This window comes from Hyperolius riggenbachi, chromosome 5 (assembly GCF_040937935.1).
Source record: "Hyperolius riggenbachi isolate aHypRig1 chromosome 5, aHypRig1.pri, whole genome shotgun sequence".
In the NCBI taxonomy this organism is placed as follows: domain Eukaryota; kingdom Metazoa; phylum Chordata; class Amphibia; order Anura; family Hyperoliidae; genus Hyperolius; species Hyperolius riggenbachi.
The window spans coordinates 190,333,367-190,357,572 of NC_090650.1; the positions used below are offsets into that span (position 1 = coordinate 190,333,367).

At 47.6% G+C, this 24,206-nt stretch overlaps 1 protein-coding gene across 1 annotated transcript in view; it reads right to left on the minus strand.

Moving 5' to 3' along the window:
• The window catches only part of LOC137519361 (maternal DNA replication licensing factor mcm6), a 198,107-nt gene that overhangs the window by 13,432 nt on the left and 160,469 nt on the right, over positions 1-24,206 (minus strand). The window contains exons 15-16 of the mRNA XM_068238314.1: positions 9,614-9,769; positions 2,174-2,313 (exon numbers count right to left, since the gene is read on the minus strand). Of these exons, the coding sequence (XP_068094415.1) occupies positions 2,174-2,313; positions 9,614-9,769 (296 nt within the window). The remainder of the gene's footprint in view (positions 1-2,173; positions 2,314-9,613; positions 9,770-24,206) is intronic.

Sequence of the window (24,206 nt, forward strand, 5' to 3'; positions counted from 1 at the left end):
TCGCCGGGAAACATTTTCGCCCATCCCTAGTGATGTAATTTTATAATATGCCCAGTATTTGACCCCACTGACAATCTGTTATGGACACAACTAGTCTTTCAGTTCTTGCTGTAGAACATTTAGAGCACCATAAATCTCCCCTTTTGAGCACCCACACTGTTCCAGTTATTTTGGGAAAAGTACTCTTTTTTTTTTCATTTTAGCCTATACAGATTTTTTATATCCAGTGTCAGCCCTTTATTGTGTATGACTATATGTATGGAAAGATTTAAATGATTTGGCTGATCAATGTACAATATATTTACCCAGGGTTAGCCTCAGGTATGCCAGAGCAAAACTTGAGTACCTCCCCCAGAATTTTGACCACCCCCAAACTAGTGACAAATGAGCATATGTTAAATATTGGTATTAATATCTAAGACTAAAAAAAGGAGGCCACCCCTCTGAATACAAGATCAAAAACAAACAATTTACAAATTGAGTGTTTCACGGTCTAGTAATCTTATGCATAAAACATAACTTTTTATAGTAATGCCAAGAAATAGTAATAATGCTATTTATTGACATTACTATTAAAAGTTATATTTTTTGCATAAGATTTCTAGGCTGTGAAACCCTCAATTTGCATTTTGTGAGTGAATATGTACCCATATAAAAAAACAAAGTAGAAGTGATAGTTCTGTGCGAAGGAAGCTTACAGCAATTCCATCATTACTTATGCCAGTTGTTTAGCATGTTACTGTAGCAACATACACATTACTTAGCCAATGCAGGCTGCACTGATACGCAACTGTCATAAGTAACGCTTCCTGCACATGGCAATTTTAGCGCTATTTAATGAATAGGCCCTCATTGTGTTTTTGAATTCCCAGACCCTCAGAAACTGCTTGCTTATAGCACTTGTGCCTCAAACTGTTACCCTAACAATTGATGCATGATCTTTAAGGGCAATACCTACTTTTTGCTTATATGCACCTTTATTGAGGGTCTGGGGGAAAGAGTGAGGGCTGGTTTGAGAGTGCTGTGGAGTGAATGGGGAGGGGGCCTTACTGAGGTTGCTGAGGATGTTGAGGGGTGGATGGGGAGATAGAGGAGCTTATTAATGGTCTTAGAGTGAGGCTACTGAAGGTCTTGAGTAGAGTTAAGCTATTGAGGATGGGGGAGAAGAGAGGGGCCTTTTGAGGGTCCGGGGAGAAGGGATGTTACCATGGAAGGTACAGGGTGAGAATGTAGCCCATATACGGCTGCCCTTGGTCTTGGCTATCCTTCTGAAGCATATTGTGGTGACCTGAGCAGTCACTCATGTCAAAGGCTAGCCCTGAGTTTATTCTAGAAGAAAGGAAGCGCTCTATAGTGCATTACCCAAGGCTATATTTAATCGCAATGTAAGATTATACTCACAAGATGTGAATGGTTAAAATCGCTCATCCGTGATACAGTCCACCGCTACACTCTCAGGGAGATGGGCAACAACGCGCTGTGGCCGGCAGCGCGTTCTCCGATACTCGGGGAAGCCGTCTCGTTGTGGGAGTGGGCGTGACTGTAGATTCAGCGTGCGTATGGCGTCATTACACGTTTCGGCGCTCTGCGCCTTCGTCAGATGACGCCCATACGCACTAGACCCTGGCTATGTACGCTCCTGTAGCCGTCGTCATGGCTACTGGAGCAAAACGTTTTGCTCCAGTAGCCATGACGACGGCTACAGGAGCGTACATAGCCAGCGTCTAGTGCGTATGGGCGTCATCTGACGAAGGCGCAGAGCATCGGAGAACGCGCTGCCGGCCACAGCGCGTTGTTGCCCATCTGCCTGAGAGTGTAGCGGTGGACTGTACCGCTGATGAGCGATTTTAACCATTCACATCTTGTGAGTATAATCTTACATTGCGATTTAATATATCCTTGGGAAATGCACTATAGAGCGCTTCCTTTCTTCTAGAATAAGTTCTTCCTTGTCCAACACATGTGGAGCAGCTCAGTGCATAGAGACCAAGAAGAAAAAGGATCTTTTTGAAAGCACTGATTTCTTCAGGAAAGGAGCGCAAGGTTTTCGATTTTCTTAGCCCTGAGTTTACCTACTGACTGCAGGGTTGTATTTTAAGTCTCCTGTTAAAACTGTGCTGTGTGTTCAGTGGACGCAGTCTGTGCAAGCTTGTGAACTAAACCAAACACTTACATAATGAATTAACCTGTGTATGACTTTTTCTATGATAGTTTTCTGTTGAATTAATTGAGATTCAGTTTCTATGTCACTTTCAGTTTCCTTAAGGTACCAGTCCACCAGGTGACTTTTTGTTAGTTGACAGTCTTCTTCAGCTATAAAGTTGGGGAAAAAAAAAAAGTAATGAAACACACTGGCATATTTCAAAACTGCATTTCAGTGTACATAATTCAAAAGGACAAAAGGCACTTCTAGTTGGTTTCCATAATCACTAGCCATACTACTGAACCAAGGAAGTGAGATTTGTCTCCCTGAACATTTTGGCTGACCTACAAATACCAGACTACTACATAAACGCAATGTTTATTTAACATAAAATAAGACAACATTTGCCTCATATTGAGTTCTAAGTATTTTATTCTGTTTGGAGTTTCCCAGCTATTTTTTTGTCACAATATACCGTGGAGGGTTGTATTTTCAACGACTATTTATCCTTTTGATGTGTGTCCATCTAAAAGGAATCCCTGCATAGCAGAATGGGGATGGGCAATCCCCACACAAGCTGGCTACAATTGGGAATGTGGAACCCATGAAGCCACAACAACTAGCAGCCCCACGGATTACCGGAGAGGGGAGGGGCAGAGGGACAGATCCTGAGTGCACGGATTACCAGAAGTGGGAAGAAAGGGGAAAGATGCTGACCCGCGCTGATTAACGGGTGGAAGGGGATGGGGAGGATACTGCCCGCATTTAGTAAAGGAGTCTATAGTTGTTGTGCAAAGAGTTTTAATGACTGCACGTGGAGACCTGGGAATGTTATTGGCTGCACTTGGGGTCCAGGAGGGGTTATTAGCTGCAATACTTCATGCAGTGTAGCCATTAACCCCTCCTGGTCCTCAAGTGCAGCCATTACTGGGGGTCAACTTATTCACAAGGTTGAGGGGTGATAAAAATTGCACCCTACAGGAGGAAAAAAAAACACAGACAACTGGAGCCCAAATGGTGCAGTATGTCACAGTAGTGGGAAAATATTTTAATAGTCAAGGTAGATTATACTCACAAAGGTGGGTTGCAGAAGGACAACCAACCACTGTCGGCAAGTGGAGATGTACAAACCCAACTCCACTCGGGTGCCAGGCAGAGCTGGTGGTGGTTGCATTCTTGATAAAAAATAACCACCTCAAGTGACCTGTGAATGGTCCAAGAGGGATGTTTCCCCTTCAAAAGGAGGGTGACAGCACAAGATATAGGGGAAAATACTTTAAAAACAAATACAATGAAAAAAAGGTGAGATTGCTTAGCTCAAGGAAGACACACCCAATTGTTTAATGATTTTAGGCACTGCTATTTGGCCGGAAGTGTGCAAGTACCCATGAAACGCATTGCCAATGCAATAAAAACTCTTCTATTAAGAGAGTTTGTTTTCCTTGAGGTAAGCCACCTCACCTTTTTTCATTTTATTTGTTTTTAAAGTATTTTATTACTCCTAGGCACCTCTTTCCCCTATATCTTATTCACAAGGTCAAGTTTTATTCAAAGATATATGGTAAATTGGTCATTTTAGGCACTGTCAAAAAAAGCAGTTGCCCAGGCCCCTACCCGAATGTAACGTTAAGCACATTATGGTTTGGGAAATTATAATGCAGTTCTGCTGGGTTTATGATAAGGGTATTTTATTTTTTCTGGTTGGTCTTGATGGACGGATATATGTTTTCAAATACTTTATTTAGGTTAACAGTTGTACAGGCAAGAACAAATTCCTCACAGAGTAAGCAATTACAGTGTCTAGGTCTCTGAGGCGAATTCAAAGATGACTTTTTGGCAAGATAAATACATTGTAGCCAATAGGCATGGTAGGTAATGCTACACAATTCACTTTCAGCAAATAGTAGAAACAGAACAAATATCAAATAAATCTTGAAAAAGTAAAAAGCCAATGACATAACATAGATCCATAATCTAAGTGTTCTCACCATGTGCACATATTGCAGAATATTGCAGTATTTTTAACTGAGTAACAGTATTTAGAAAAAACTATGAACATCAACTTAGCATTAACTTAGGAGAACTATGGGTCTTAGAGTTAAGCTATACATATCTTTCTACTGGTACACTGTTCGTAGTTAATCAACCAATGTCAAGGTTAATAAACCATACAATTTAGGATCTACTCACCAACAAGTATTTGCTTAACCACATAATGACATGCTGACTTATAAAAACATCCTGCTAGAGCCTCTTAATGGCTCCAGGACATTTTTGTAAGTCTGACAGTGCTGCTGCTGCGCGCATCTGCGGGTGCACGTGCATTCTCGTGCATGTGAAAAAAGTGAAAAAAAAAATCAAAAAAATACACCTTTATTTTCAAATGATGTATTGTCACCATACTTTGTACTAGGGACATAATTAAAATCTTGTGATAACCAGGACAAATAGGCAGATAAAATGTGTGGGTTTTATGTACAGTAGCAGTGTTTATATTAAAACCATAGGGGAGGAAATTGGAGAAATAGTGTATTTTTTCATTTTTTCCTTGCATTTCCCTTTAAAATGCATAGAAAATAAAGTAATTACTGAAAACAAATATCAACCCCAAAAAGCCCAATTGGTGGTGAAAAGAAACAAGATATAGATCATTTCATTGTGATTAGTAGTGATTAAGCTATTGGCAAATGAAAGGGATGAGCATAGAAAGGTGAAAATCACTCGTCCGTTAGGGTAAAAACTGCCTTGGGGTGAAGTGGTTAAACTTGTCTGAGTGCCTGTACACTACTACACAAACCAGATCCTCCAGATTTAGAAAAATTTCTCAGCTCTCCCCTGAAGAGAGTATACCATTGTAAGGATCCCTCCTGCTGGTTGCAGCGGAGCTGCAGCCGAGCAGTTTTGATATTTCTGCCTGCATTTGGTTGCTTGGTTTTGTTTGCATTTGCTGCGAGAGTCTTTGCTGTTTGCAAGTACACTGCAGTTCAGAGTAGGCCAGGATATTGTCATGAATCCACCTGTGGCTGGCTGCAGTTGAATTGCAGTCAGACAGTCATGGATTTCTTACATGCATGTGGTTGTATAGTCTGGCATGCATTTGTAATGAGAGTTCTGTCCATTCCGAGACAGCTTGCAGCTTTCAATCGGTGTAGCACAGGATTTCATGATTACCATTCAGGTGTGTGGGAATTTGCATGTCAGTTTCCATTGGCTGATGTCCACATAAAAGCCTGCCTCTCATTCCAGACCTTGCCCAACATAGCATACAGCTTATCCGAGTTGTTGCTGGATCCATGCTGCGAGTGTCTATTTCACCACCCTTGTGACTGGTAGTTATCCTGCTTGCTCTGTTTCTGAGGACGTGACTAAGGCATCGGTTGCCATTAGTTACGCTCCTACCGGTTTGTCTTGTTTTAGATCTGTGTGGATGTTTGCTACTGCTAGGCAAACATTCCTTTTGTCTGTCTGTTCCAGCTTGACCCATTTCCTGTGTACGTAACTATAGGCTGCAGTTGCTATTAGTTACACTGTTACTTGTCTGTCTTGTTCAAGTCAGTGTGGATGCTTGCCATCACTTGGGCAGCGATTAGACTTGCAAGCATTCAGTCTGTGTCTCTGTCTTGTTAGTCAGAGGCTCAGGCTGCGGTCGTCCTGAGCAACCATTGTATCTTGTTTATTTGTGGTGGTATCTGAAGCCCAGATCTGCGGTTGCTCTGGGAAATCTTGCTCCTGTGATAACCTGTGTAGCCTATTCAATCACCTAGCTACATAGTCTTGTTTGTCTGGTGGTACTCTGGTTTTCTTGACCTCAGCTGCTATACATTGCACCTCCAAGGCCTTGGTGTAACCGAAGTCGGGAAGGTCTTGCTCTTCACCTTCGGTTCAATCGGGGACGTGCCACATAGGGTGAAGAAGGTGGTGGTAGATTCGGGCATAGCTGCTAAAAAGAAAGCAGGCGATCTGCCAGGCATTACAACTAGTGTTGGGCGAACAGTGTTCGCCACTGTTCGGGTCCTGCAGAACATCACCCTGTTCGGGTGCTGTTCGAGTTCGACCGAACACCTGATGGTGTTCGGCCTTTTAGTTCGGGTTCGCCCGAACTGCTCAATGCCCCCCGAACAGGGCCCCTGTTCGGCCGAACAAGGCCCTGTTCGCCCGAATACGGCCCCCCCTATGGGGTCGCAGGCATAAGGGGGGAGCATGCCCCGATCCGCTAGCGCTCCCCCCTCTGCCCGCTTCCCCATAAAAAAAGTTTGCGAAAAGTTAATAGTACCTGGTGGCTGGCTGGCTGGCAGTGACTAGGAGACGCTTTGAGGCCGGGCAGCGGGCAGTTCAGCGGTAGTACCCTTGTGGTACTTCCGCCCTTTCTCTGACCTCACGTCCTCTACGTGATGACGCATACGAGGGTGAACGTCACGCGCACCCTCGTATGCGTCATCACGTAGAGGACGTGAGGTCAGAGGAAGGGCGGAAGTACCACAAGGGTACTACCGCTGAAGCGCCCGCTGCCCGGCCTCAACGCGTCTCCTAGTCGGACTCCTCCTCACTCATCTCACCACTGCCAGCTAGTCAGCCAGCCACCAGGTACTATTAACTTTCCGCAAACTTTTTTTATGGGGAAGCGGGCAGAGGGGGGAGCGCTAGCGGAGGGGGTGGGGGGAATTTCCGACCCCCCCCCCCCGCGATCGGGGCATGCTCCCCCCTTATGCCTGCGACCCCATAGGGCCCCCAAAAGCGGCATGTTCAGGGGTCCCATTGACTTCCATTGAGTTCGGGGTTCGGGCCGAACATGCCGAACATCTGGCCCATGTTCGGCAGAACGGACCCGAACCTGAACATCCAGGTGTTCGCCCAACACTAATTACATCCATGCTCTCTAAATCATAAATCAAGTCCAGCTTTTTCACCATATCAGCCAGAGTGGCCCCCCAAGCCCCGAGGATCAAGGTTCTTGCAGCGTTCAGAATATGCCTCAACACAGACCCCTTATAGGATTTCATTTGGCAATTGTTGAGATTTAGGAGAAAAAGTTGAGGGGTGAACAACATTTCCCTATTGGACAGCTCTATAAAAATGGATTCTACTTTGGGCCAAAATGGAATGCATAAATGGACAATACTTATGACCTCTTGGTGCTCAAACACATCCACCATAGACAATTGCTGTTCTCCAGACATTGAGCTACTAGTAATCAATTGCAGACCTCAGTACTCTCCAAGGGAGTTCTCCTCCTACGTTCTTGTGGGAGTATACATCCCCCCTAGCGCCAACTCCAAGATCGCGCTGCGTATGCTCAGCGACACCATCTCACGGTGGGAGACATCCCTCCCTAACTCCCTCTTCATCATCTGTGGGGACTTCAACAGCGCCAACCTTCGCACGGAGATGCCTCGCTATAAACAGCACATTACTTGCCCCACCAGGGATCAAAACACCCTGGACCATTGCTACACAGTCCTCAAAGACGCATACAAACCCACCCGTCGGGCACCCCTAGGCAACTCTGACCACTGCCTAATCCACCTTATACCCACCTACAGGAAACACCTCGAGTCATCCAAGCCAGTCCTCAAGACCGTAAGTAAGTGGACGGAGGAAGCCAAGCTGCAGCTACAGGCCTGCTTCGACTGCACTGAATGGGAGGCTCTTGAGGCACCCTGCCTGGAGGAATGGACAGAGAACACCATCTCCTACATCAGCTTCTGCGAGGAATTGTGCATCCCCACAAAGACATTCAGGGTCTATCCTAACAACAAGCCTTGGTTTAACGGCAAGCTACGCCGGCTCCGGAAAATCAAGGAAGTGGCGCACAAGTCCGGCACACCGGAGGAGTTTAAGGCAGCTAGGTACACCCTTAAGCGCAAACTTAGTGCTGCAAAGAAGGACTACTCCAGAAAGCTGGGCCTCAGCCTTCGATCCAACAACGCACAGGAGGTCTGGGAAGGCCTTAGGGCAGCCACAAACTTCAAACCCTCCCCTCAACATGCTCCTCCGAGCCTCGCAGTAGCTGAAAAACTTAACGAGTTCTATTGCAGGTTCGAAAACCAATCCACCCACACAGCAGACCACGGGGCCACCCCCAGGACACCCCCCACATCCTCTTTCCTCAGCACAGACAGGGCCCTCCCAGCTCCGTTAGAAATCCAGGCGTCTGACGTCCTCAGGCACCTCCGGAAATTGAATCCCAGGAAAGCCTCTGGCCCAGATGGCGTGTCATCCATGTGCCTGAGAACATGCGCCAGCCAGCTAGCCCCTGTACTGTCTGCCATATTTCAGAAATCCCTGACGAGTGGCATAGTCCCCTCCTGCCTCAAAAGGTCCACCATCATACCAGTCCCCAAAAAAACAGGAGTCACGAACCTCAACAACTACAGACCTGTTGCCCTTACCCCAACTGTCATGAACATCTTCGAAAAACTGGTCCTCAGTCATCTGAAAGCCCCACCGATGCTCTCCTAGATCCTCTACAATTTGCATACAGAGCAAACAGGTCCATAGAGGATGCCATTAACATCAGTCTGGAGTTCATCATGGAACATCTGGACAGACCTAACACCTACACAAGGATCCTCTTCCTAGACTTCAGCTCTGCCTTTAATACAATCAGCCCGGACATCCTGCATAACAACTTAGTGCAACTCGGGCTTGATCAAACTCTCTGCACTTGGATCAAAGACTTCCTCACGAACAGGACGCAACAAGTCAAACTGGGCAGTTGCCTCTCCCGAGTGAGGACCACGAACACTGGCGCCCCCCCCCCCCCCCCTTGCACTATGCTCTATACCGATGTGTACCACAAACAATTCCGAGTGTGGCAACTGCTGCACTTGGCGAATAAATAGGATTCTGATTCTGATTCTCAATGTTCTTATAAGGGCTTGCTATAGTTTATCAGAAGTGTGCAGTGAATGAATGGCAAGTGTAAACATACAGCAAGGGGCTTCGAGATTACTCACAAGGTTAAGATGGGACCTCTAGGCATAATCAAGCAAGAAATTGCAAGAAGGGAACCCATCCTGGATTGTGCTGGGGAGGGGGAAAGGGTTTCAAGCTATGTATGCAAGCATGCTGTGTGGTACTGGGTCAAAACCCACCACACACTGTACTGTGAAATGTGAAAGCACCCTAGGAATAGCATTGCGTTGCATTTCAACGCAATATTGTCCACTGGACTGCAATGGACAGCGCCTAAGAAGGCCCTACATTTTTTTTTAGGTCGCTCCAACACTCAAAGCAAATATGTTATAATAGTCATGTTTAGTGTACTTGCAATTAACTTAGAAAGACGGCACCATAGACTTCAATGCAAGAAAATGGAAAGTGAAAATCAGATCATACAATTCTGTATGGGTCAGAGCCTTTACACCTATGTTATTTTTGCATACACTCCTCCTGTGTTTGTATCTTTTAGTGTATATATTGATTTACATACAGTTCATTTATATAAAGCTAATGACATTAAGAGCTTACATTCTTCCATCTTTTGCATGTAGAAGACAATTAAATTGGAGATCTGCCTATATTCTGTAAAAGACATTTTTAATGTAGTGCTTGAAGTAGTTTTTTCCATGGTCTCTTGATTCTGATTTGTTTCCATTGCGTCTCTCATATCTTCACCATTTTCATCTATAGTGGAAAATAAACGTTAATCTGTGATTTTGATTTAACACTACATAACCAGATTATTTTGTAAACTGCTTCCACTAGAACAGGGGTAGGGAACGTTGGCTCTCCAGCTGTTAAGGAACTACAAGTCCCACAGCTGTTAAGGAACTACAAGTCCCACAATGCATTGCAGGAGTCTGACAGCCACACATGATTAATAAAGGCAAATGCATGCTGGGATTTGTAGTTTTATCACAGCTGGAGAGCCAAGGTTCCCTACCCCTGCACTAGAACATCTATAACATATTGTGTATTAACTGTGTATAGGCTTACATCTGAAAATGGCGCCTGAGAATAACGGCGCACGGTGTTGCCGCTAATCCATTTGCCGCTTATCGCTATTTAACGTTAAAGCCTTATTGTTAGTTAGCGTTAAAGCCTTATTGTTATTTCGCGTTAACACACAGAACCCTCTGTACCTACCCCTAACCCATAAACCCCCCCCCCCCCCCCCCTGGTGGTGCCTAACCCTAACCACCCCCCTGGTGGTGCCTAACCCCCGCTGGTGGTGCCTAACCCTAACCACCCCCCTGGTGGTGCCTAACCCTAACCACCCCCCTGGTGGTGCCTAACCCTAACCACCCCCCTGGTGGTGTATATTGTACTGTAACTATACCTAACCCTACTCTCACACAGAACCAGGCCCGTTTTTAGCGCCGTGCGGTCCGTGCCGCCGCCCGGGGCGCTGTTGGGAGGTGGGCGCTGAAATGGAGGGGGGAGCCGGAGCCGCTGGGAGGGCAGCCCGACCTCTCCCTCCCTCTCCTGGGCCGCCCTCCGTGCTCCCCCCTCAGATGTAGAGCGCAGCAGCAGCCAGGGAGGAAGCGCTGTAAACAACATACCTCCCTGCGTTCCAAGCGCTGCTCTCTCGCCGCCGGTCTCTTCCTCTCTGCCGCCTATACGTTGATGCACACACTAGTTCCGGCTAACAGGAACCAGCGTGTGCACCATCGTATAGGCAGAGAGGAAGAGACCGGCGGCGAGAGAGCAGCACTTGGAACGCAGGGAGGTATGTTTACAGCGCTTCCTCCCTGGCTGCTGCTGCGCTCTACATCTGAGGGGGGAGCACGGAGGGCGGCCCAGGAGAGGGAGGGAGAGGTCGGGTTGCCCTCCCCGCGGCTCCGGCTCCCCCCTCCATTATGGGGGACAGCTACCTATCTAACCTACACTGGGGGACAGCTACCTATCTATCCTATACTGGGGGCACCTACCTAATCTAACCTACCCTGGGGGGCAGCTACCTATCTAACCTATACTGGGGGCACCTGTCTAATCTAGCCTATACTGGAAGGGGGGGGGGCAGCTACCTAATCTAACCTACGCTGGGGGGCACCTACCTATCTATCCTATACTGGGGGCACCTACCTAATCTAACCCACCCTTGGGGGCACCTACCTAATGTAACCTACCCTGGGGGGCACCAACCTAATCTAACCTACCCTGGGGGGCAGCTACCTAATCTAACCTACACTGGGGGGCAGCTACCTATCTAACCTACACTGGGGGGCACCTACTTAATCTAACCTACACTGGGGGGCACCTACCTAATCTAACCTACACTGGGGGGCACCTACCTAATCTAACCTACACTGGGGGGCAGCTACCTAATCTAACCTACACTGGGGGGCAGCTACCTAATCTAACCTACTGGGGGGCACCTACCTAATCTAACCTACCCTGGGGGGCAGCTACCTATCCTATACTGGGGGGCACCTGTCTAATCTAGCCTATACTGGAAGGGGGGGGGGCAGCTACCTAATCTAACCTACCCTGGGGGGCACCTACCTATCTATCCTATACTGGGGGGCACCTACCTAATCTAACCTACCCTTGGAGGCACCTACCTAATGTAACCTACCCTGGGGGGCACCTACTTAATCTAACCTACGCTGGGGGGCAGCTACCTAATCTAACCTATACTGGGGGGCACCTACCTAATCTAACCTACCCTGGGGGGCACCTACCTATCTATCCTATACTGGGGGGCACCTACCTAATCTAACCTACCCTTGGAGGCACCTACCTAATGTAACCTACCCTGGGGGGCACCAACCTAATCTAACCTACCCTGGGGGGCAGCTACCTAATCTAACCTACACTGGGGGGCAGCTACCTATCTAACCTACACTGGGGGGCACCTACTTAATCTAACCTACACTGGGGGGCACCTACCTAATCTAACCTACACTGGGGGGCACCTACCTAATCTAACCTACACTGGGGGGCAGCTACCTAATCTAACCTACACTGGGGGGCAGCTACCTAATCTAACCTACTGGGGGGCACCTACCTAATCTAACCTACCCTGGGGGGCAGCTACCTATCCTATACTGGGGGGCACCTGTCTAATCTAGCCTATACTGGAAGGGGGGGGGGGCAGCTACCTAATCTAACCTACCCTGGGGGGCACCTACCTATCTATCCTATACTGGGGGGGCACCTACCTAATCTAACCTACCCTTGGAGGCACCTACCTAATGTAACCTACCCTGGGGGGCACCTACTTAATCTAACCTACGCTGGGGGGCAGCTACCTAATCTAACCTATACTGGGGGGCACCTACCTAATCTAACCTACGCTGGGGGGCACCTACCTAATCTAACCTACGCTGGGGGGCACCTACCTATCTAACCTACACTGGGGGGCACCTACCTAATCTAACCTACACTGGGGGGCACCTACCTAATCTAACCTATACTGGGGGGCAGCTACCTAATCTAACCTACACTGGGGGGCACCTACCTAATCTAACCTACACAGGGGGGCACCTACTTAATCTAACCTACGCTGGGGGGCAGCTACCTAATCTAACCTATACTGGGGGGCAGCTACCTAATCTAACCTATACTGGGGGGCAGCTACCTAATCTAACGTATGCTGGGGGGCAGCTACCTAATCTAACCTATACTGGGGGGCAGCTACCTAATCTCACCTACGCTGGGGGGCACCTACCTATCTAACCTATACTGGGGGGAACCTACCTAATCTAACCTACACTGGGGGGCACCTACTTAATCTAACCTACGCTGGGGGGCAGCTACCTAATCTAACCTATACTGGGGAGCAGCTATCTAATCTAACCTATACTGGGGGGCACCTACCTAATCTAACCTATACTGGGGGGCAGCTACCCATCTAACCTATACTGGGGGAACCTACCTATCTAACCTATGCTGGGGGCAACTATTCTGGCTACCTATATTAGAGGCACCCACCTAGCTAACCTGTACTGGGGCACCTACCTAACTAACTTATATCGGGGGCGCCTGCCTATCTAACCTATACTGGGGGCAACTATACTGGCTACCTATACTGGAGGCACCTACCTGGCTAACCTATAGCGGGGGCAACTATACTGGCTCACCTATGCCTGGCTACCTATACTGGGATACCTATTCTTGGCTACCTATACTGGGGGGACCTATACTAAGTGCAACTAGACCTGGCTAACCTATACTGCGGGCACCCATACCTTGCTTGGGGGGGGGGGGGCGCAATTTTTACACACTCGCCCTGGGTGCATTTTAGCCTAGAAACTGCACTGCACAGAACCCTCCCTTTACCTATCCCTAACCCTAAGACCCCCCCTGGTGGTGCCTAACTCTAAGACCCCCCCCCTGGTGGTGTCTAACCCTAAGACCCCCCTGGTGGTGTCTAACCCTAAGACCCCCCCTGGTGGTGTCTAACCCTAAGACCCCCCCTGGTGGTGTCTAACCCTAAGACCCCCCTGATGGTGCCTAACCCTAAGACCCCCCCCCGGTGGTGCCTAACCCTAACCTTGACAGTGTTACATGAAATCCATTCACCATTTTGCAGTTAAATAACGTCTGCAGTTTGGCTTATGTAGGGGGCTATTGATAAATAACGTTAGTGTGTGCCACTATTGATAAATAACGTTAGTGTGTGCCACTATTGATAAATAACGTTAGTGTGTGCAGTTTTTCTGCTTTTTTCCCTGTGCGCCATTATTATGCCGTACTAACGATAAATAGCGATAAGAGTATCTTTTTAATGCGGCGCCATTTTTATGCATAGCCGCTGTGCGCCATTATTCACTGATCCGGTATATAGTGCTGACATCTTCTGCAGAACTTTTTCAGAGTTCACAGTGATATCACCAACTGTCTCTTACAATGTAATCCCTGCCATTAGTCCTGGTCTAATGTCCCTACTATAGTCTATGGCTAGATCAGAAAGGGGGAAGGGCAGTGGCATTGCAAAGGAGCTCTGGATTCCAGTGCAAGCCCCCCCCCTTTCTACACATAAAAATTGATACGGAGCACCTAACCTGGCAAGGACAGCCGCAGGGTCAGAGGTACAAGAAGGGGATGAAGAACTAACGCAAACTTTATGGCGGTTCGCCCCGCCTCCTATACTACATCATTAGGGTCAACTTTGACCCTGTACATCACAGTCAGCAGGCACATTGTAGCCAATCAGGCTACACTCCCTCCTGGAGGCCCTCCCCCCTTATAAAAGGCAGGCAGCATCAGGCATTTTACTCGTGTGCCTGCAGTAATTCGAGAAGGAAGAGCTGCTGCAGACTCACATAGGGAAAGCTTAGTTAGGCTCTTGTAGGCTTGTTCGCTTGCTCCTTGCTGATTCTTATTGATAAAAAAGCACCGCCTAACGTACAGAGGCGGCCGGGAAATGGACCACACAAGGACCAGCTCATGCCCAAAGGCGGCGGTCCTTGTAGGGGCATGGGCAGAGAGATCGCGTCATCTGTGACGCAATCCTCCGCCTCCGCCTGGCGCCGCTCACCCGCCGCAACATCCCGCCGGCCATACGGAAGCGCCGGCGGGATGTTAAGTCCGCGATCGCCGCATACAAAGTGTATAATACACTTTGTAATGTTTACAAAGTGTATTATACAGGCTGCCTCCTGCCCTGGTGGTCCCAGTGTCCGAGGGACCACCAGGGCAGGCTGCAGCCACCCTAGTCTGCACCAAGCACACTGATTTCCCCCCCCCCGCCCCAGATCGCCCACAGCATCCATCAGGACCCCCCCTGCCCACCCCCAGACCCCTGTTTGCACCCAATCACCCCCCTAATCACCCATCAATCACTCCCTTTCACCCCCCCACCCCTTAAATTCTCCCCAGACCCCCTCCCCCAGACACCCCCCCCCCTCCGTGTACTGTATGCATCTATCCCCCTGATCACCCGTCGATCACCCGTCGATCACCCACTGTCACTGCCACCCATCAATTAGCCCCTAACTTGCCCCTTGCGGGCAATCTGATCACCCACACCAATAAATCGCCCGCAGATCCGACATCAGATCACCACCCAAGCGCAGTGTTTACATCTATTCTCTACCCTAAACACCCACTAATTACCCATCAATCACCGCCTATCACCACCTGTCACTGTTACCCATCAGATTAGACCCTAATCTGCCCCTTGCGGGCACCCAATCACCCGCCCACACACTCAGATTGCCCTCAGACCCCCCATTATCAATTCGCCAGCACATTACTTACATCTATTCTTCCCTGTAATAACCCACTGATCACCCATCAATCACCCATCAATCACCCCCTGTCACTGCCACCCATCAATCACCCCTGTCACTGCCACCCATCAATCAGCCCCTAACCTGCCCCTTGCGGGCAATCTGATCACCCACCCACACCAATAGATCGCCTGCAGATCCGACGTCCGATCACCTCCCAAGTGCAGTGTTTACATCTGTTCTCCACCCTAAACACCCACTAATTACCCATCAATTACCCCCTGTCACTGCTACCTATCAGATTAGACCCCTATCTGCCCCTAGGGCACTCAATCACCCGCCCACACCCTCAGAACGCCCTCAGACCCCAGTCCTGATCACCTCGCCAGTGCATTGCTTGCATCTATTCCCCCCTCTAATCACACCTTGAGCACCCATCAATCACCTCCTGTCACCCCCTAGCACACCTACCCATCAGATCAGGCCCTAATTTGCCCCGTGTGGGCTCCTGATCACTCGGCCAAACCCTCAGATCCCCCTCAGACCCCCTTCCGATCACCTCCCCAGTGCATTGATTGCATCTATTTTCCCCTCTAACCACCCCCTGAGACACCCATCAATCACCTCCTGTCACCCCCCTAGCACTCCTATCCATCAGATCAGGCCCAATACAACCTGTCATCTAAAAGGCCACCCTGCTTATAACCGGTTCCACAAAATTCGCCCCCTCATAGACCACCTGTCATCAAAATTTGCAGATGCTTATACCCCTGAACAGTCATTTTGAGACATTTGGTTTCCAGACTACTCACGGTTTTGGGCCCGTAAAATGCCAGGGCGGTATAGGAACCCCACAAGTGACCCCATTTTAGAAAAAAAAGACACCCCAAGGTATTCTGTTAGGTGTATGACGAGTTCATAGAAGATTTTATTTTTTGTCAAAAGTTAGCGGAAATTGATTTTTTATTGTTTTTTTTTCACAAAGTGTCAATTTTTCACTAACTTGTGACAAAAAATAAAATCTTCTATGAACTCGCCATACACCAAACGGAATACCTTGGGGTGTCTTCTTTCTAAAATGGGGTCACTTGTGGGGTTCCTATACTGCCCTGGCATTTTAGGGGCCCTAAACCGCGAGGAGTAGTCTAGAAAACAAATGCCTCAAAATGACTTGTGAATAGGACGTTGGGCCCCTTAGCGCACCTAGGCTGCAAAAAAGTGTCACACATGTGGTACCGCCGTACTCAGGAGAAGTATTATAATGTGTTTTGGGGTGTATTTTTACACATACCCATGCTGGGTGGGAGAAATATCTCTGTAAATGGACAATTGTGTGTAAAAAAAAAATCAAACAATTGTCATTTACAGAGATATTTCTCCCACCCAGCATGGGTATGTGTAAAAATACACCCCAAAACACATTATACTACTTCTCCTGAGTACGGCGGTACCACATGTGTGGCACTTTTTTACACCCTAAGTATGCTAAGGGGCCCAGAGTCCAATGAGTACCTTTAGGATTTCAAAGGTCATTTTGCGACATTTGGTTTCAAGACTACTCCTCACGGTTTAGGGCCCCTAAAACGCCAGGGCAGTATAGGAACCCCACAAATGACCCCATTCTAGAGAGAAGACACCCAAAGGTATTCCGTTAGGAGTATGGCGAGTTCATAGAAGATTTTATTTTTTGTCACAAGTTAGCGGAAAATGACACTTTGTGAAAAAAAACAATTAAAATCAATTTCTGCTAACTTGTGACAAAAAAATAAAAACTTCTATGAACTCACCATACTCCTAACGGAATACCTTGGGGTGTCTTCTTTCTAAAATGGGGTCATTTGTGGGGTTCCTATACTGCCCTGGCATTTTAGGGGCCCTAAACCGTGAGGAGTAGTCTTGAAACAAAATTTCTCAAAATGACCTGTGAAATCCTAAAGGTACTCATTGGACTTTGGGCCCCTTAGCGCAGTTAGGGTGCAAAAAAGTGCCACACATGTGGTATTGCCGTACTCGGGAGAAGTAGTATAATGTGTTTTGGGGTGTATTTTTACACATACCCATGCTGGGTGGGAGAAATACCTCTGTAAATGACAATCTTTTGATTTTTTTACACACGATTGTCCATTTACAGAGTTATTTCTCCCACCCAGCATGGGTATGTGTAAAAATACACCCCAAAACACATTATACTACTTCTTCCGAGTACGGCAATACCACATGTGTGGCACTTTTTTGCACCCTAACTGCGCTAAGGGGCCCAAAGTCCAATGAGTACCTTTAGGATTTCACAGGTCATTTTCAGACATTTTGTTTCAAGACTACTCCTCACGGTTTAGGGCCCCTAAAATGCCAGGACAGTATAGGAACCCCACAAATGAATCCATTTTAGAAAGAAGACACCCCAAGGTATTCTGTTAGTAGTACGGTGAGTTCATAGAAGATTTTATTTTTTGTCACAAGTTAGCGGAAATTGATTTTTATTGGTTTTTTTCAGAAAGTGTCATTTTCCGCTAACTTGTGACGAAAAATAAAATCTTCTATGAACTCACCGTACTACTAACGGAATACCTTGGGGTGTCTTCTTTCTAAAATGGGGTCATTTGTGGGGTTCCTATACTGTCCTGGCATTTTAGGGGCCCTAAACCGTGAGGAGTAGTCTTGAAAACAAATGTCTGAAAATGACCTGTGAAATCCTAAAGGTACTCATTGGACTTTGGGCCCCTTAGCGCAGTTAGGGTGCAAAAAAGTGCCACATGTGGTATCGCCGTACTCATGAGAAGTAGTATAATGTGTTTTGGGGTGTATTTTTACACATACCCATGCTGAGTGGGAGAAAGATCTCTGTAAATGGACAATTGTGTGTAAAAAAAATTAACAAATGACAATTTGTTAATTTTTTTTACACACAATTGTCCATTTACAGAGATCTTTCTCCCACTCAGCATGGGTATGTGTAAAAATACACCCCAAAACACATTATACTACTTCTCATGAGTACGGCGATACCACATGTGTGGCACTTTTTTGCACCCTAACTGCGCTAAGTGGCCCAAAGTCCAATGAGCACCTTTAGGCTTTACAGGGGTGCTTACAAATTAGCACCCCCCAAAATGTGAGGAAAGTAAACACACCCCACAAATGACCCCATTTTGGAAAGTAGACACTTCAAGGTAGTCAGAGAGGGGCATGGTGAGTCCATGGCAGATTTCATTTTTTTTTGGTGCAAGTTAGAAGAAATGAAAACTTTTTTTTTTTTTGTCACAAAGTGTCATTTTCCGCTTACTTGTGATAAAAAATAATATCTTCTATGAACTCACTATGCCTCTCAGTGAATACTTTGGGATGTCTTCTTTCCAAAATGGGGTCATTTGGGGGGTATTTATACTATCCTGGAATTCTAGCCCCTCATGAAACATGACAGGCGGTCAGAAAAGTCATAGATGCTTGAAAATGGGAAAATTCACTTTTTGCACCATAGTTTGTAAACGCTATAACTTTTACCCAAACCAATAAATATAGGCTGAATCGGGTTTTTTTTAATCAAAAACATGTTTGTCCACATTTTTCGCGCTGCATGTATACAGAAATTTTACTTTATTTGAAAAATGTCAGCACAGAAAGTTAAAAAAAATCATTTTTTTGCCAAAATTCATGTCTTTTTTGATGAATATAATAAAAAGTAAAAATCGCAGGAGCAATCAAATACCACCAAAAGAAAGCGTTATTAGTGACAAGAAAAGGAGCCAAAATTCATTTAGGTGGTAGGTTGTATGAGCGAGCAATAAACCGTGAAAGCTGCAGTGGTCTGAATGGAAAAAAAGTGGCCGGTCCTTAAGGGGGGTAAAGCCCTAGGTCCTCAAGTGGTTAAAGAGAATCCGAGGTGTGTTTAAAGAATGTTATCCGCATACAGAGGCTGGATCTGCCTATACAGCCCAGCCTCTGTTGCTTTCCCAAACCCCACTAAGGTCCCCCTGCACTCTGCAATCCCTCATAAATCACAGCCGTGCTGTGAGGCTGTGTTTACATCTGTAGTGTCAGTCTCAGCTGCTCCCCCGCCTCCTGCATAGCTCCAGTCCCTGCCCCCGTCCCTTCACTCCAATCAGCAGGGAGGGAAGGGATGCAGGCGGGGACTGGAGCTCTGCAGGAGGCGGGGACAGCAGCAGACTGACACTATAGAGATAAACACAGCCAGCTCTGACAAGCTGTTTGTCAGCAGCGTGACTGTGATTTATGAGGGATTGCAGAGTGCAGGGGGACCTTAGGGGGGTTTGGGATAGCAACAGAGGCTGGGCTGTATAGGCAGATCCAGCCTCTGTATGCAGATAATATTCTTCAAACCCACCTCGGGTTCTCTTTAACAGCTCTTTTGAGAGCTAATCTTGTTCTTGTGATTTTTCTTTTTTTTTTGTGTGTGTGGCCCACTTGCATTATATACAACCCTTTCAGTCGCAGCTGGCTTTTGGCCCCTTGGTGGAAATTCCTACTGTGCCACTGCCAGGCCCAGCACATTCAGTAACTACCTGTGTGTGTGACAGGCAGCTGCACATTTGTAATCCCTTCCCAATCACTGCACCTGTTCACTGTTCAGCGCACCTACCTACCTACGTGAGCGCACGCATTGTTAATACCACCACCTGTTCGCGGAACGTGTGTGTGTGTGTGTGTGTGTGTGTGTGTGTGTGTGTGTGTGTGTGTGTGTGTGTGTGTGTGTGACAGGTGCACATTTGTAATACCCAGCAGCACTGCATATACCTACCTGTTCAGTGCACCCACCTACCTACGTGAGCACACCGTGTGCTATTTAATACCACCAGTCACTGTACCTGTTCATGGTATGTGTGTGTGTGTGTGTCAGCTGCACATTTTTAATACCCAGCAGCACTGAATATACCTACCTGTTCAATGCACCCACCTACCTACGTGAGAGCACGTAGTGTGATATACCACTCCGTGTATACCTGTTAACTGCACCTGTGTGACTGCACATTGTATTAGTCAAGTCAGTGCATACCTTTCACTTCGTCCACCCCCCCGATATGGACAAAACAGGTAGAGGCAAAGGCAGACCCAGAGGAAGGCCACCCGGCAGGTTTGTTTGAGGTCGTGCTGATGTGACTTCATGCCGCCCTGGACCAAAGTACAGTGCTCAGAAGTCCCATCAACTCCCAAGATTGTCAGGACGTGGTTGACTATAACACAGAACACCTCATCTTCCGCAGCCACCAGCGCTACTGCTAGCACCATATCTGTTCCATTTGACACTTCGCAGGAGTTATTTGGTGGGTAATTAACGGATTCACAGCCACTACTGTTACAACAAGATGAAGGCGCTAAGCAAGTTACACCACCTCATATGTCTGAGTTAGGCGACTCTATGGACGTAACGTGTGAGGAGGAGGATAATGAAGTACCGGCTGTTGGTGCAGTTTATGAGGTGTCTGAGGCAAGCGAAGCTGGGCAGGATGATTATGAGGATGACGACGATGATAAGGATGTCACGTGGGATCCTAAGAGACAAGATGACCAAGGGGACAATTCAGGGGGGTGGAGTCAGAGTAGGAGGAGACTAGTTCCTGAAAGAAGCAGGGGGAGCTAGTCATCAGAAACAGCTGGTGGCAGTGTCCAGCACCATTTATCGCCACCTAAGGACAGCTAGCCAATATGCCCTTCAACGTCAGCTGCTGATGCCACCATAGTGCCATCATCCCAGTGGGGCTCAGCGGTTTGGAAATGTTTTAGTCTGTCTGCCTTAGATCAGAGCAATGCCATCTGTTCTCTCTGCCTCCAAAAAATTGCGTAGGGACAACTGCCTTACGAAGGCACATGGAGAAAAGGTTAAACATTGATTGAGGAGCGCAAGAAAATATAGAGGTATCTGATACCCTTTTCAGGGCAGCCGCTTTCCATATAATAAGTCATAGAGACAGAAAAGACCATGGAAAGCGTCTACTAGCAAATATCACAAATGTTTATTGAATCAAATTGCAGTCACATAAAACTCCCTTATCCCCCCCTAAAATACACGGCCGTGTATAGCTAGATGTCAGCTGACCATACACACTGAACCACACATTGCAGCAAAGCTGTCATACTCAAACTATCTAGACAAACTTAGTGGATGCTCCACAATTCAAATCTGACTTGAGTGAATGTATGTTTTAAATCCACCCCCAAAAGCTGCAATAAACATCCTCTGTGATTCTTAATCTGCCACGCTGTAAGGCTGACTCAGTAAACTGATACTGTCCACTTGAAGACTAGTTGGTCTATGATAGATATAAGGTGCGATTACACCGCTCATCAGGCATCCGCCTCAGTTCAATGGCAAAGTATTGCTTTTCAGATAGGGCTGTCTTAGTAATACACAGTTCAAGGTGTAGGCACAGTTCCAATAGCAGATTATGCACCCCTCAGCCATACAAGGCTAACAAAGATTGCATTTGCCCAGGCGGGCTCTCACCACCGCTGGGTTCAGCTGGCTACTTGGATGTCCTCCACCATCAGTGTAGATGATCTCCAGTGAGCCTCTTAAATTCAGCAAGCTGGGCAGCATACATGGAGTTTCTCCCTGCAGGAGAGACGCTGTAACAATTCAGCTCCTAGTCAGCGTGGCAGCCAGTCTGTGTGTGAACTTCCAGTCACTTCCAGACCAACTAGTCTTCAAGTGGACAGTATCAGTTTACTGAGTCAGCCTTACAGCGTGGCAGATTAAGAATCACAGAGGATGTTTATTGCAGCTTTTGGGCTGTGGATTTAAAGCATACATTCACTCAAGTCAGATTTGAATTGTGGAGGTTCCACTAAGTTTGTCTAGATAGTTTGAGTATGACAGCTTTGCTGAAATGTGTGGTTCAGTGTGTATGGTCAGCTGACATCTAGCTATACACGGCCGTGTATTTTAGGGGGGGATAAGGGAGTTTTATGTGACTGCAATTTGATTCAATAAACATTTGTGATATTTGCTAGTAGACGCTTTCCATGGTCTTTTCTGCCACATGGAAGAAAGGCACAAACAGCAATGGGAAGAGCACAAGAGGAAAAACAGCACAACAAAGAAAAGTCACCCTCCTTCTCCTCATCCTCCTTCAGGTGTATCATCTTCAGCCTCTTTCTCCCTTTCACCTTCACAATCACAGCCATCCTCCACTCCGCCTCTCACCTTGAGCGGTTCCTGCTCCTCTGCCCACAGCAGCAGTCAGGTGTCTGTGAGGGAAATCTTTGAGCGGAAGAAGCCAATTTCTACCAGTCACCCCCTTGTCCAGGCTCTGACAGCTGGCTTGGCGGAACTGTTAGCTCACCAGCTGTTACCATAGCAGCTGGTGGACTCTGAAGCCTTCCGTAAATTTGTAGCAATTGGGACCAGTGGAAGATGCCAGGCTGCAATTATTTCTCTAAAAAGGCGATACCCAAACTGTACCGTGAAGTTGAGAGGCAAGTGGCGTCATCTCTGGCACACAGCATTGGGTCGAGGGTCCATCTGACCATGGATTCCTGGTCTACCAAGCACGGTGAGGGCAGGTACATTACTTACACAGCCCATTGGGTTAATCTAGTGACCGATGGCAAGCAGGGAGTACGTGGCTGTGCAATGGACCAACTTTTGACACCTCCACAGCTTGCAGGCAGGCCTGCTGCCACCTCCTCTCCTTCTCCTCCTGCTACATCCTCTTCGCTGTCCTCAGCTGAGTGGCAGCGCAACTCTACTGGTGCTGCAATCTCCTCTCCAGCTACACAACCCCAGCTCCCCAGGGCCTATGCTGCATGCCAGGTACGACTGTGTCACGCCATCTTAGACATGTCTTGCCTCAAAGCAGAGAGTCACACTGGAGCAGCTCTCCTGGCTGCTCTGAACAAACAGGTGGATCAGTGGCTGACCCCGCACCAACTGGAGATCGGCAACGTGGTGTGTGAAAATGGCAGCAATCTCATTTCCGCTTTGAATTTGGGAAAGCTGACACATGTACCCTGCATGGCACATGTGCTGAATCTCATAATTCAGAGATTTGTGTCGAAGTACCCAGGCTTACAGGACATCCTGAAGCAGGCCAGGAAGTTGTGTGGGCATTTCAGGCGGTCTTGCACGGCCATGGCACGCTTTGCCGATATTCAGCGGAGAAACAACTTGCCGGTGAGGTGCCTGATTTGTAATAGCCTGACTCACTGGAATTCGATCTGCATTATGTTCTCTCACCTGCTACAACAGGAGAAAGCCGTCACCCAGTATCTCTACAACTACAGTAGAAGGACACACTCTGGGGATGTTCTGGCCCAAGAACTGGACACTCATGCAAAATGCCTGCAGGCTCATGCGGCCATTTGAGGAGGTAACCAGCCTGGTGAGTGGCAGTGCAGGCACAATCAGCGACTTGATCCCATACACTTTCTTCCTGGAGCGTGCCGTGCGTAGAGTGGTGGATCAAACTGTGGAGGAGCGTGAACAGGAACAGGAGGAAGAGTTGTGACATCAATTCTCATAAGAACAAGAGGTTTCCTCAACACCTGCGGCAGCACAGAGGGGGGGGGGGGGGAGGAGGAGGAGGAAGAGTTGCGTGGGGAAGAGGAGTCAGACTTGGATGATGAGGAAGGTTTTTATTTTTTGGGAGGAGGAGGCGGCAGAAGAACAACCACAGCAGGCGTCGCAGGGGGCTTGTGCTGCTCAACATTCCCGTGGTATTGTTCGTGGCTGGGGGGGAGGAGACGACCTTACCTGATGTCACTGAGGAAGAGCAAGAGGAGATGGATAGTACGTCTGGATCCAAATTTGTGCAGATGGCGTCTTTCATGCTGTCCAGCCTGTTTAGGGACCCCCGTATAAAAAAACTCAAGGGGAATGAGATGTACTGGGTGGCCATGCTACTAGACCCTCGGTATAGGCACAAAGTGTCGGAGATGTTTCAAAATCACATGAAGGCAGAAAGGATGCAGCACTTGCAGAACAAGCT